We start from the raw sequence: 14,936 nt of genomic DNA, 5'->3' as shown, positions 1-14,936 counted from the left end.
GACCCAGGATTTGAAATTAGGGGACATGAAACCTGGGCAGCACTTTGTTTCTGGGAAGGAGTTGATTAAGTTATTTTTAGAGGGCAGAAGAGGGGAAGGACATGCATAGGAAACTAGATCCTACAGAGTGTGGCCTTTGGGGATTCAGAGAAGGAGTGAGAAGGGCTGACAGCATCGATGCAGGATTAATGCGACAGAATTACTGCTCTGGACTTTCTAAATTGCACATGCCCCTTCCTTTCCCCATAGCATGATTTTATTTTTAATCCTGGACTCTCCATCTGTCCCTCTGGCTACTCTCTCTGGCTGCTTCAGGGCTGCTTCAAGGCTGCTGTGCCATGGCTTCCAGGCCTCACACATCAAGTCTCGTAGTCTTTGCTGTGTCCCGTCAGGAGAATGAAGGCAGTCGTGGATGACTGAATTCAACAGACTGGAGTGCCGACAGCCAGCACGTGGCACTCAACTTAGTGCCTCTGGGGCAGCTGCTTGGTTTACTACCCCTTCAAGGCTAGCCCTGGAATTGTGGGAGCATTAGGAAGGACACTGAAGGCCGAAGAGATGGATTTACGGAAGGAGCTTTTTAGTATCTTTGCTGGACAGGGAGAATGTGGTAGGAGCTGGGAAGGATAGTTTGCTAGGAGATACGAGGGGAATGCAGCTGCACCTGTACAGATTGTCTGCTTGTCAGCTGAATATCCCATGGGACAATTTCAAAGGCACTAAAGACATTTAGGAACCCAAGTCCCATTGAAAGTCATTGACTTGAAAAATCTCCCTCTGTGTGTTCAGTGCATGAAAAAACATATCTGACGTGTGGTCATGACATGAATGCTGTACCCTTGCGTTTCTGTAGAGAACGGTTTGAAGGGAAACAGCTGGCTGTAAGACTAGCAAAACTCCGAGCAACAGACCTTAAATTACCATCCTATTCTGAAAGGTGCCTATGTAAAAATAGTACCTTCTTACTCAACAGATCCGTTCTCAGTGTGTAAACAGAGTCAGACCTACTGACTGGTGACAAAAATAAGACTTTAGAGCTTTTTCACAGCCCTGAAAAGCCAATGCAGCTGGTAGGATAGGGAAATTGGATCCTAATCCAGGTATCAGCAGAAATATTTAAGGGCCAATCACTTGTCTCTATGAAGGCTCTCTGATGAGCTGAGGGTTGTATAGCAGCTGCCATGGACCGAAATTCAGCTTGCAACACATTTTGCAGTAGTGAGGGAAGGAAGGAACTAGCCTGGGATTGATTTCATAGCCCAGAGGGGATTTACAGTGCTGGCAGTCAGAGAGAAAATACTGCAGGCTAGTAAGATGATTTTATGTGCTATGGTCAGTAAAGTAGCTTCCACCAAACAATTGTTGCTGGGGCCTTTTCCAGGGTGAAACTGCTTTTCAGTTCACCCTTACACGTGTGTGCTGATCTGCACAGAGGTCTTTGCAGAAGGCAGAGCAGTACTTGTCATACCTAATAGTATTTACCCCATCCAGACAGCTGCAAATCCATGTCTTTCCTTCAGGACTGTGTTAAGAGTTAGATCTGAGCAATCCCAGGAAAATAATGTGTGAAGTTTTTTTAAATCCCTGTTTTGACAGACTGTGGCAGGCCAGTGTAAAACTGTTCCTTGTTCCTTCTCTTTAGATGTCTGATGGAATGCAGCTCGAATAGTGCCAGTTCAGTGCCAAATCCATAGAAGAGGGACAGAGCTCATATGACCCCTTTGTGTCTGGGGCACTAATATTCTCAGAATTTCTACATCTTGTCCAGCTTGACTTGATGAAGCTCTGTCCCTTTCTTGTTTTCACATGCAAAAGCTTGAAGGATTTGAGTCAGACAGCCTTGTCTAGGGTGAGAAACATCAACAGTTTAGTAAGAGGAGCAGCAGAAACAATTTTGTTGCTTTTATCCAGGAATAGAGTAGCTGGCAGAATTGATAAAGGGCTATCTAGCCATCCACCTGCAGATCACTTCCTCAAATAAAGATCAAGTCTAAAATTATTGTCATCTACAGACTGTACATTAGTGAACATGAAAGAATTGAAGGCCTTGGCTTAATTCCCAGTTGCACATCACAGCCTCCACCATTGGACAGATATCAACTGTCCCCTTGTTGGCATCTCAGCTGAGAAGGGTCAGGACCAAGTAACTTTGATGCTGAATTCCGCTCTTACCCCTGGAGCTCAGGACAGAGCAGTCTGTGCTGTGGAGAAACAGAGCTTTTCTGTTTCCAGGGCTGCCAACTTGGTATGTTGTAGGAACACAGAACTGCAGAGATCTTTCTGGGTAATTCCCGTTCTCTGTTATTGCAGGTAGCCATGTGACCTAATCTTTTCCACTAACTGACCAAAGCTCCATTTTATAATTAGCCATGGTATCTTTGTCCCAGAAGGCCATTTCAAAACATTGCTTTTTCAGCTAGAAAACAAAACAAAACAAAACAAACAGCCCCCCTTTGAAAATAGTAAAGGAAATAATTTTACCTCTGTTTTATTTGGGGCCTGTTTTCTGGCTGATTTAATGGTTATATTTATCCTCTAACACCTGTTCATCTATTCATTCATTCATATTCAGTTAAGCAAGGTATTTGAACATCTTCAGAAATGAATGTGTGATGATACTCTACTGAATATGTGCTGGCAGTGACCTACTGCTATGGATGAACAGTTTGGGTTATCTGTGGAGGGGATCTCCACTGCATTACAAGGTCCATTAACACAGTGCATATCTTAGGAGATGAAGGGTCAAACCCACCCTTGATAAACCTGTATGGAAGCTGAGGATTTGTTTAGTTTATATTGCACATTTTTCATAGGAGGGTGAGGGGCACAAGGAGACCTGAGTGGCGATGGAATAATGTTAACATTCCTCTTGTCCTTGCAGGCTCGGGGATCTGGAGGTGGCAGGAGACGGAATGATGCTGCCTCCCAGGACGATCATGACAAACCCTATGTTTGTGACAGTAAGTAGTACCCAGACAGCTGATTCTGCTTCCAGCCTAGTCCTACGAGCTCGGTGCACTCAGGGCTTCATCTTTTCCCTTCCAGCAACATATTCTGCTGCTCTCTGACTTGCATGTTTGGCACCTGCTGTTGCTGCTGCTCTTGGTGTTTTTGCATGAAGAAAATAAAATTAAGTCCTCGGCAAGGCTCCACTTCCCTTTGCCCTATAATGAATCATCTCTTATATTTTCTTTCTCTTTCTCCTTCTCTTTTTCTGGCTTCTCTGCCTTTTGTCTTCCTTTCCCCAAGTAAGATTCACCCTCTATTTCTTTCTCTGTTTCAGATAGTTACAAACAAAAGCATAACTCAAAAATCTCCGACAAAGGTACTTTACCCTTGTTGTATCTCTTCATATATTTGGTGATTCTCTTTCCTTCAGTCCTTTTAAAATCTCACTGGGCTAGATTTTGAAGGTCTTATTCTCATCCCTCACTCAGAAGGTACTCTTGTGGCATCATCAGGAGTTGAGCCCTCCTAAGAAACAAACACAACTGGAATGCTTTGTTTTGATACATATTCCCTTTGAATATGGCCATGCTGTTTGATGTCTTGCAGTGAGACTGCAGGTGAAGTAAGGCATTGCCCCAGCTGAAAAATTATACCAGAGTCCAATGTTCAAACTGAAGAAGGATACCAGAGTCCTAGTATGAGGAAGGAGTCCAATATTTGATACACAATGTATTTTTTTTACGGTCTAGTCCTTGGTGCTTTCCTCCATCTTTTGATACTCTTTTTTGCTTCACTGTGTCATTTCTCTGAAGGGCACTTACCTTACCCACATGCTTTTGAGGTCTCCCATCTTAAGGTTTACTGTAGAGTGTACATGCAATAATAATTTGTGCTACTGGGTGCCTTCTATCCTATAAGACAATAACCTAACAGAAGTTAATAGGAGTAGGAGGATAGCAGGAGGTCTTAACTTCTGTGATCCAAAAATGTTTGGTGGTTTTGAGGACAATTAGAATCCCCCTTTCTCCACTATTTACCTATCTTGCAACGTTACTGACCTTAAAAGACCAACCGTTACTATGTCAATCTGTGGGGGGTATTTCCTGCTTATTTTTAAAAACATGAAGAAATAAGGAGTATGCATGGTAAATAAGAACTATATTCCATGTGATCAAATCATATGCTTTTATGGTGAGACCAGGTGACCCTGCACAGTACAGTGATAGACATGTTGGGTATTTTGCTTCAGCAAGGTGGATATTCTAAGGGCAATGAGTAGAAATGGAAAGACTTGAACATGAATGGGAGCGTCTGAACACATGATCAAGGAGGAAGAGCTCTTTAGGATATGAAGAGTCAGGAGATTTCTGCTGTGGTTAAATAGCTGTCCTTGTGTGTTGGAAGAACTAAAATGTGTCTTCTAAGACTTCTCTGGGAGCCCAATATGTATCTTGCTGAAATCCACAGCTTTCCTCTGCTGGTATATGCATAGCTGTCTTTATCTCTTTTCTGGAACATCCTTCTAAATCCAAGGACACTTGTCAGCAGTAGTAATTTTGAACATAATGACTCTTTATTGTCTGATCTTGCTTTGCTTTTGGATCTTACAGAGAACTCTCAACATGCATAGTAGTGATTTGCACAGAGTGGATAAAACATCTAAGATATCAAAGTAGGAAGCAGAAATCTGGGCTGAAGTCAAGGCTCTGGTACATTGTTGTGCTGATGGAATTTTGCCTTGGCTTACATTTTGGAGCATAAATTTCCTCTTTGGTTTTGGAAATATAAACTTTCCTATTTCATTTGGCTGATACCTTTCATTTTTAGGAAACTTATAGTTAGAGGTGAGTCATAAGGAGTTTTGGAATCCAGACTTTACACAGTGACTCCTCCTTTCCCATTGTAGATAGCTGAGAAAAGGGTTATGTGGTAGCAGAACTCTTTTACCTGACTGTGGAGCCGAAGGAAAGAACTGTCCCAATTGTAATGCCATCATCCTGAAGTAATATCCTGCCCTGTTAACTTTCTGTAGAAATACTGCATACAATTCATTGCGAATAATTGGCTTAGGTTGAGGCCTCTTTCCTGCTTGGGTGGATTTATTGAATCAATTTTTTCTTTGAAATTATTTGCTAAATATTTTTATAGATGAATCTCAATCTAATTGTGGTAGGTTAGAAATTGGTTTGCAGTACTCCATGTGCAGATGTATGGGCAGATAGTTTTGTTTTATGTGGAAACATGCAGGTCAAAAATAGAGAATCTGTTTCCTGTTTGGGAAAATGTGATTCCCACAATTACATTATTGGTATAAATAATTGCCTTAATAGGTTGACACTTGTCCTGGTTTCAGCTGGGAGAGAGTTAATTTTTTTCCTAGTAGCTGGTACAGTGCTGTGTTTTGGATTGAGGATGAGAATAATGTTGATAACACACTGATGTTTTAGTTGCTAAGGAGTGCTTACACTAGTCAAGGACTTTTCAGCTTCTCAAGCCCTGCCAGCGAGAAGCTGGGAGGGGGCACAGCCAGGACAGCTGACCCAAACTGGCCAAAGGGACATTCCATACCATATGACGTCATGCTCAGTACACAAACTGGGGGAAAGCTGGCCGGGGGGGCCGCTGCTCGGGGACTGGCTGGGCATCGGTTGGCAGGTGGTGAGCAACTGCATTGTGCATCACTTATTTTGTATATTCTTTCATCATTATTATTATTATTTTCCCTTCCTTTTCTTTTCTATTAAACTGCCTTTATCTCAACCCACGAATTTTACTTTTTTCTTCCCGATTCTCTCCCCCATCCCACTGTGGGGGGTGTGAGCAAATGGTTGTGTGATGTTTAGCTGCGCGCCAGGCTAAACCACAACAACACTTTACTTTTTCTGTATATTGTTTAATTTACCTCCAGGTTGCTTTTTCTGCAAGTGTTCTGATATTTGAGTTTGGAAAGTAACCACAAAGAAGAAAGCATAAGCATATCTAAAGCAAATTAATTGTCTTATTTAACTGCATGGGCACAAAAAATGATTTGCGGTGAAGAACTACTCTGCTCTTTTTTCATAGTTACACATTCATATTTATGGGAAACGAGTATATCACAAGGTTTCATCAGTAATAAAAAGGTTATGGGAAAAAACTAGTCTGTGTGTCAGTAAGATGATGCAAGAGCAGTACCCAGCTGACACTGCCCCTTGTGTTGGAAGATAGCAATGTTATTTCTGAAAAGGCCTGCCTTTTTTGGAAGAGGCATTCAGCTATACACCAATATTAAACCTGGTCACAATATTAAAACTGACTGGAAATACGGAATTTCTATATGGAGGAAGGTTTTCAAATCTCAAAATGTTTTGTCATCCTGTGTTTTTAAAGAAAGGTGTTTGGTTGCTTGTTTTGTGGAATGAAATATTCTGAAATACTTCAGCTGATTTTATTGAGCATCTACTGTATCAGAAGTTCAGAATAAAATGTTTGACCATTCAAAGCATCGATCAAATTGCTAACATAATCATGAAATGCCTTGTTTCATCAAATCAGCAAGTGGAAAACTAGTTGGTCAGGTTTTCAACCAGCTGCATTGGATAGTGTTGTGCCTTGACCTCCCTTGGGATAAATGCTTGGATAATGAAAGTGGCAGGGCAGCCTGGTGTGAGATGGGTATAGGCTGGAAATGGTAACGTAGCCGAATGGGTCAGCTGCTCTATGAGACCAGACCCAAACATAGCTTGAATACCTGGCCAGGAGATAGAGCAGGTGCCTTAAAGGACAGTGAAAAGTAGGGCTTGAGGAGCAAAGCACAGCCTCTTATGTCAAGCAAAAGAAGTGGAAAATACGCCACCACAGCTGTCAACGATAAACTGGGCATGTGATTTTTAAAGGAGGGACAGAGTGAATGAATGTATGAATACCTACGTATGTAATAAGAATTGATGTCATGTTGTTGTCAAATGATCAGCTGGAGAACTGTCAGTTCTACCACAGCAGTCTTCTTAAAAATCTTTCTGCTATTTTCATATTCTTTATTATATATTATTTACTATTTAAAAAAAAAGAAAAAGGCTTCTCTGAAGTTTTATCTAGGAACTAGTATTCTGGTTTAAAAGTTGCAATCACTTGTAGCACCTGAGCTTCATGACTCCAGATGTCTACTTCCTTTAGCCAGAGCGGTTAGTTTGTGCTGAACCTGTACAAGTTATTAACTTTCCTGCTGTCCATCCTCATTTGTCTGCTTTCATTCTTCTCATGTTCCCACGGAGACTTACCTACGTACGTACTTCCACCTTTGTTTTCAGTCCCTCTATCTATGGAAGATTTCCCTTGCCCATCTCTAAAATAAGTTTCTTTCTTTTCCTATTACCAATATGTCCTTGTCTCCTTTTAGTTTGATTCCTGTATAAACTGCTATTTTAGCACAACAACTTATGTTTGTATCGTATCCTTTATTCACAGTCCCTCTGAGGCTGAGATATGCATTCAGATCCATCCCTTGTGCAAAAGGAGAATTAACTGAAACCTTCCTATGATCTCTGCTGGATCAGTGACTAATGCAACCTTGCATGTATCCAGAGACACTGATCATATAGTGTTTTGTAGAAGCTGATTCTTTCGTCAAAAACTGCATTTTCAGGTTTCTCTAGTTATTTAACCTGAATTTTCTCTGCTGCAGTCTAAGACCAGCAGTTCTTGCTCTGTTCTTAGTGCATAACAATGTCTTCTTTCTACGTCTGTAAACAGTTACTGGGGCTTCTTTCCACTGTGTTTTCTTCAGCTCTTTTACTAAGCTTGTTTCTTTTCTCTGAAAAATCTCCAAAGGGTCTTATTTAAGTAGCAGTGGCCAGAACTAAGTAGAATGTGCTGTTCTGACGATAGAAGCAGTTCAGAAGACGAATGGTTGATACATTTACATGTAACTTACATTTACTTGTAGAACTTGGATTTATGCAACTTGCTCCATTATGTATCTATGAGAGGTACAGAGATGGCTGACCTAATAGGTTGCTTAGTAAACCCTTTTCAATGCAAGACGCCCCTCTCCAGTGCTGTGTCGTTGCAGTGGCAAAGGAGTTTTCATCCTTGTCCACCGTGTGAGTTCATATTTAATATACCATTTGCTATAGCTTCTTGTTCCTTCCCTGTTCAACCTGTTTCTACTCAGGCAGATTATCTATCATCTTTAGTTTCCTCATTATACTGCTTTGTCCTGTTTATACTGTGTTTTATTTATCTATACTGTGTCATACTAATATTTACTAATTACATTACTGTTTGAAAGAATTCTTTGATTAATGAAGCTCATATGATATATTTTTATTATTATTCCAGTATTTTCGCCAACAGTCAGTTCTCTGCACGTTTGATTCTTTCACTCTCTATTCCACCCTCCAAATTAATGATAAAAACATTGGCAAGCATTAGGCCCAAAATAGACTCTTTCAGGTGCTTGAAGATGCAGAAAGATGCCTTTTTCAAAAAAGTTTTCAAAAAAATTAGGTTCCTAATTCTCATTGACTTCAACTGGAGGTAGGCTCCTAAACTGTTTTCGCTGAAGATCCCACTAAGTGCCTATCTGCTTGTATTGTGCCTACAGGTCGTATAAAGCTTGGTCCCTAAGTGGACACTTTGAACTTGACTTTGAACTACTAATAATTATTCAGAACATGGTTTTGTTTTTAAAAATGCTTGACCTTACATCCAAATCACTATAGCTTGAAACATCCTCCTGCTTTTTCTGTAAGTTCATCATCCAGCGGGGCATTGAAATTTCATTATTTTGAGGTTAATTTTTTTCTTCCTCATTCCCTTTCTCACTAAACGTATTGTAGGTTCTGCCAACAAAAGGCTGGAGTCTCCAGGTAGTTTAAGTGATTTAAGACTAACAGATTCCACTGAGTTTCAATTGGTACTGAGGATCTCTGTCTTTTAGTTTCCTTAGAAAATCCCAGTTAAATGTTATATTGTTCTAGCATGACTTGCCAAATGCAATTCCTTGAGGCCTATTCTTTAGGAACTATTTTATTGTATATGTTCACAAAGTGACGACTCTAGTAATTACCTTGCTAACTTCACCTGCCTTCTTTCTCATCTCCTTGAAATGAACCTGATCCTGTCATACTCATTTTAACAAACATCTCATTGATTCTCTGGAAGGTTTGCTGGAATACAAAAGGCCTACAAGATGAATTATGATTTAGCTTGATTTTTACCAGTTTTCTGAGATTTAATCTGTTGTCTTAATTCTTACAGATACTATGAATGAGTCCAACACTAACTGCTGCTTGTTAGGACAGACCTTTGGTTAAATAGCACAATGACAAGCTGATTTGAAAATGCTTTGATTATAGCATTATATTTTTACATGCTTCTCATAAATCTCCATCATGACTTCAGCTTCCCTTTAAACTATTAGCAATTTAAGCCCTAAATCATCTCCTGGTATTAGCCTTTCTAGTGAATCCCTAAGTAGTTAATAAGCAATAAGATCTAGAATAAGATGATTGTTCAGATGAACCTAACAAACAACTCTCTCACCATAGCTGCTATACTTGGCATTCATTGACTATAATCTTGGCTTTTCTACCAATAACAGAGAGGCAAGGACACTTTTTTTTTTTTAACATTGAATAGCACAGGTCTGGAGTAGAGCACATGGTAAGAGGGGAACAGAGTTGACTCTGCTAGTTGAATGTTTTCTACTCATATATGCTACCTGTTTTCTCCTTTGCCTCTGCTAGCAATCATTTATTGAAATGTGGACATATATATTGTTGACCTGTGCATGTTTTGCGCTGAAGTTCAACATTCCTGTGATCTCAATACAGCAGGTAGATTCTGGGACTTGTCCTCTGGGGGCACTGAAACAAGGACTATTTACTACCTACAGAAAAGCCCCTATGAAATGCGTTACTAAAGAGCTGCTCTAATACTAGAGGTGTATAGCATGGCAGTACTGATCAAAGTGGGACAAACGTTAATGCCTTTCCATCGGTGGAGGTCAAAATACACTGTTAGCATTTGAGAACTCTAGATGTGCCAGAGTGTGGACATAACTGTAACAGGGGAGGTTATATTACCAAACCAGTGCAAAACAAAGAATGGCTTTTTTGGAGTGGAGTGAATGGTGGGACAGGAAGATAACTTTGAGGAATGACTGCCTGCCAGCAGTTAACTTAAGATTTAGTGTTTGACACAGCCCAGCTGAGAAGAAAGAACAGGAGGCAAAGGAGAAAAGCAAAGAAAGACAATGAAGGGGGCAAGATTCAGTGACAAAAAAAAAAAAAAAAGCATCTACTCCCCCAGTTTCCTGTTTCCACTAAAAACATGGATTGTTTCCTTCTGTCTCATACTGGTGACAGATTGTGCAAAATGTATGTGGAGAGCTGGCTGGAACATAGCTCACAGCCTGCCAAGGACCAAATGTGTAACAATTTCAAAATGACAGCAACACAGCCATTAAATATTTGATGAGGAAGTCTTTTAAGTCATAGATTTCAAATCCCCTTTTAAAGCAGGGGAAGTATTTTATATTAATTTTACTGATTGAGAAATGTAAACCGAGTGAGAATTTGCTTATCCAGAGTTGCAGGCTGTTACAGGCCAGAACTTAGAACAGAGTTCTCTTTTATGAAACACTCAATGCTTGTGATTAAACTGTCTGCAAATTATGTTTTTCCCCCATAACATAGTTGTGTAACGTCTTTGTTTCAGTCTTCAAATTGGAAGAAAAGTAAGGTTCATCATAAGAGAGTGTCTGGTGGCCTAATAAAATCTCCCTCTCTTCCCCATTTGTGGTGTTTGATCTGCACTGCTGTATTACTGCTTACTTACCCAGCTTGTTCCCAAGATGGCATACACATCAGGTTATAGCAAAATATATCCTTTGAATGCAGGAGGAATTGGAGTCGGTTACGTTCTACAAACTCCCGCTGTTTTCATTGGGCTCGGCTACCTAATTAGAGATCAAGTCAACTTCCCAGTGTTGAGATTCAGGATGAAATCTACCACATGCAAGGATGATGAGCCTATCCAGCTAGGAAAATTAAAGATAAAAAGAGTCAAAGCTGCTGAAAGAAAGGCAAGGCCACCCGGCAAAGTTTATGAAAGGCACACTCTCACTTGCTATGTGTGAGCTGCATAGTGTTAAGAACGTAATCACCAGCGTACGTTTCAGACTGGGGGAACCAGTTCTCATTATGCTTTTGTCAGCTCGGAGAATGAGAAAGATGTGGTGTGAGCACTGGTCTGGATGCTGGAACTCATGAATTCCAATCCCGGTAATGACAAAAGATCACTGTGTGGGCAAGTCACTTAACCCCTCTGTGGTTCTCTTTTTTCAGAAGTGAAATGAGAATAGTATTTCCCACTCAGGAATGTGGAGGAAGATTAATTAATGTTTGAAAAGCCAGTCTTGCAGTGGGAAGAGTTACATAAGAGCTAAGTGTTTATTAATGATCACCCTTTTATAGAAACTACTTCTTAGCACAGTGATACGGTAGATTAATAAAATGTGCTCTATCTGCAAAATAAGAGATTAGGGTGAATTCAGGAAGATTCAGTCTGTTGGAGAAACCATGAAGTTCTGACTTAGCTTTTATTCTAGCAAAGTCTCACTGAAGGCAATGGTTCTTTTGCCTGACTAATATCATGATACCCTTTTTCCCCTGCAAAAGTCTAATTTGCTTGGGGAATAGGAAATCTCTGCAGTTTCAACATACGGCATCACTTTGGACTTTTTCCATGACAGAGCATGAATTTGAAAGGTGGAAAAGTCTAGACACCAAGAAAAAAAGCTGCTGGAAGCTGCACATCTTTGGTCCTACAAACGATCTGCTGGGACTGTGTAAACAGAACTCCTTTGCCTCACCTCTGGTTATAAAGCCCTCCAAATTCCTTTTTAGCTAGGCATGTCTCAGCTTGCTGCCACCCTTGAAGACCATCTGAAAGTTTTGGCAGTGGGAAGGGCTCAGCTGCAGAATTACTACTGCCTCAGCTTATATCAATACTTGCTGGTTTTTTCCTGGTGAGCTGATACTTTTTTTTGCTGGAGACAGGCAAGTCTGCAGACCCATCTGATTTCCTATGCCATCCTAAACTCCGCAGCTAAAATCCCTGCAGGATCCTGTAGGGAGTGGAGGCAAGGCCACGGCCTTGGGACTTCCTGCATGGAATGTAAGTTTCCTTTTGTGCATTGAGGGAGAAAGATGCATGAGGCCTATATTCAAGGACACAGTGCTTTTGTAAGGTAACAACTGTACAGCTAGAATTGTGGGTATGTTTTCAGGTAGAGCGGAATGAAATAAAGTCTGGTAGAATTTTTTGAAATATTTTTGTTTTGAAATTTAAACCTCCCTCGAATAGGTAAATGAGACTGGGTTTTAGAGCTTATCTGATTTTGCAGCTAGGTTAGCAGTAACGCAGAATCAAGCTATATACGAGCAAGATATAGTTGGATAGTAAACATCACACAGCTATTAATTCCAAGTGCCTCCTCCTTTGTCAGTACAGCACTGATCAGCTGACAGTGCTCTGAAAATAATTTAAGTAGACAGACCTTTTTGAGCAGTATCAGTAATTCATAACAGAAGAATTATTTAACTTTCATCTTCAAATGCACACAAGTAAGGGGGATAGAGTAAGATACTTAGTATGATACTGAAATAATCTGCTAGAAATGTAAATCTATCTCTCCATTCTAAGAAATGCTGTAACATGTGTAATTAGAGGGGGTTATCTTTCTGAAATAATTTGAACAGTGAACATTTTGTAGCTGTCTCCGGTTTGATGATTACTTTTGTGTTACACTTTTTCCAATATTCAAAAAGTGGAGACAAAGTCGTACAGAACTGTGGATGTCTTGCTGTTTGACTCCCTGCCAGCATCTGTTCCATTGCTTGTCCTTTGCTCTGTAGGACCGCAGAGGAGGAGTTTCCCTCTCCAGAATGCATTAGAAGAATACACAGCTGGTACTAGAAGAAGGGAGACCAAACTGACGTTTTGTGGAGAGCATGCAGCTAAGAGCAGTCTAGTTGTTCAAAATGTCTGGCACAAGAGTTAGGTTTACATATGAAACGAGGGCAGATGCTTCAACGAATGGATGTGCATATGTATCTAGCCATTTTATTTCTCCCCAACTTTCTCCCCCTCTCTCCTGCAGGAATTCCTATTTCTAAATCAAGGGCATTCAAAGACTGAAAAAAATCTGTGGCTAAGGACACATGACATTTGGAGAAAGTTTTTGTACTGTTATGATGACTGTATGATCATCATCTTGCAGAATGGAGAAAACTGGGATAAAAGTATCTAATATTCCAGATCGCTCATTTATATAACGAGGTTGTTTTACACATTTCTAATAAGGCAAAGTATTTTCCTTGAGTGAGTTTGCAAATCAGTTAGAAGAGGTGGAGAATGAAATATGTTATCATGCTAGGCTTTGATTTACAATTTTCTATCATCTGTTCCAGAATGTGGTCCATCAATTGGCTTTTTGTGAGTAGTAGCAGAAAAGTATAATAACAGAAGTTTTACTTAGATGTAAATGAATAACTGGGGTGGGTCTTTTTTGATTTTTTTGTTTATGGAGCCTTATGACATTCCCAGACTCAGGTGTCTGGGGAATGAGAAGTAAGTATCTATACACATTGCAGGATACACTTTCAGTATCGGGGCTGAGGGAAGTTTTTAGGAATGGATGGTGATTTCCCCCTTGGAGATTTTTTCAAGGGGTCTAAAAACAAGACAGAGAAATAGACTACTGGGTTCTGTTCTCTCTTCTGGCGCCACTTCCTTCACTTTCCTAAGCAAGCTATGCAGGACAGACTACTGGGCATGACATTTATTCCTGTGTGAAATCCTTGAGGTTAATAAAGCTAGTAAAGTGACGGAAAATGTGGCTGCGAGTAAAAATTTGCAGGAAGGGCACTAAGCTTCTTTGCCTTTGTTTCCTAATCTTTTAAAATGGCAATAAGTGTATTTGGTAGATGAAATAGCTGTATAAAACAAAATGGACGTTCAGAGACTGCTTTGAAGATGAAAAGAGATAACTTTTAGAGACAATAACATGAATTAAAAACTTTATAGAGGCTGAATTTGTATGTAATGAATCTTACGATGAAGCTTGCCCTTGTGGTGAGCTCCCTGTGCAAATGTAGACCTTTCATCACCCTGAATTGTTTGATCCTGTTCTTAATATCTGTTGACTTAGTCCATAACAAAATAAACAAATAAACAAAAGTTCAGAAGGAGGATTCTGTGTCACACATTGTATTTTTTATTGGGATGCTGAATATGAAATTTACCTGGACAAAGAAGTATCACTACTAAATGTTCTTCTAGCAAGAAACTGTGGATGATTTCCATCTCCTTGTCTTGACTGGGAATCTGCGGAAAAAGCTATTTATTACCCTTTTACAGAAAGCCTTTTTTTTTAAAAAAAAAAAAAAGTAATACTGTTTCTTTTTCTCAGAGATCAGTAATGAAGAAAATAATGTCCTTTCTTCTCAGTCCAGTTCCCACTGCTGTGCATTGTGTGGCACCAACATCAGAACTGGCATTTCATTTAATTTTGTGTGCAACCTTGTTAGTGATCTCAGCAGAGAGGATTAGGGCTGTATTAGCTGCGGAGACTGAATGTGCATTTGCCGAGGCCTGTAGGAAGGACTCCTGGAAGCATGGTGGGAAGGAAGCTTGTGTGGGAACGACCAGCTGCAGGGCTGCCCTTCTGTCACCTTTCACCAACGTTGGCTGGAAGAGTTTCGGGCAGGCGTGTGGAGTGTGTGGTGCTGCTCTTGGGGGAGAAGGGAGCGTTATTTGAGAGGAGGATGCCATTGTTGCAGATCACACTGATGTTTCCATTCTCTCTTCCCCTCCCTCATATCTCCGTTCCTCCCAGTCTGTGGCAAGCGCTACAAGAACAGGCCTGGGCTGAGCTACCACTATGCTCACACCCACCTCGCCAGCGAAGAGGGTGATGAAGCCCGTGAGCAGGAGACACG

At 40.4% G+C, this 14,936-nt stretch overlaps 1 protein-coding gene across 1 annotated transcript in view; it reads left to right on the top strand.

The window, feature by feature from the left end:
* The window catches only part of DPF3 (D4, zinc and double PHD fingers, family 3), a 167,394-nt gene that overhangs the window by 108,370 nt on the left and 44,088 nt on the right, over nt 1-14,936 (top strand). The window contains 2 exon segments of the mRNA XM_009319183.1: nt 2,882-2,960; nt 14,834-14,935. Coding sequence (XP_009317458.1) covers nt 2,882-2,960; nt 14,834-14,935 — 181 coding nt within the window.

The sequence above is a fragment of the Pygoscelis adeliae genome, unplaced genomic scaffold (assembly GCF_000699105.1).
Source record: "Pygoscelis adeliae isolate BGI_AS28 unplaced genomic scaffold, ASM69910v1 Scaffold22, whole genome shotgun sequence".
Classification (NCBI taxonomy): Eukaryota; Metazoa; Chordata; class Aves; order Sphenisciformes; family Spheniscidae; genus Pygoscelis; species Pygoscelis adeliae.
The sequence above is the reverse complement of the archived record's forward strand: the minus strand, read 5'-3'. Positions and strand labels throughout refer to the sequence as shown.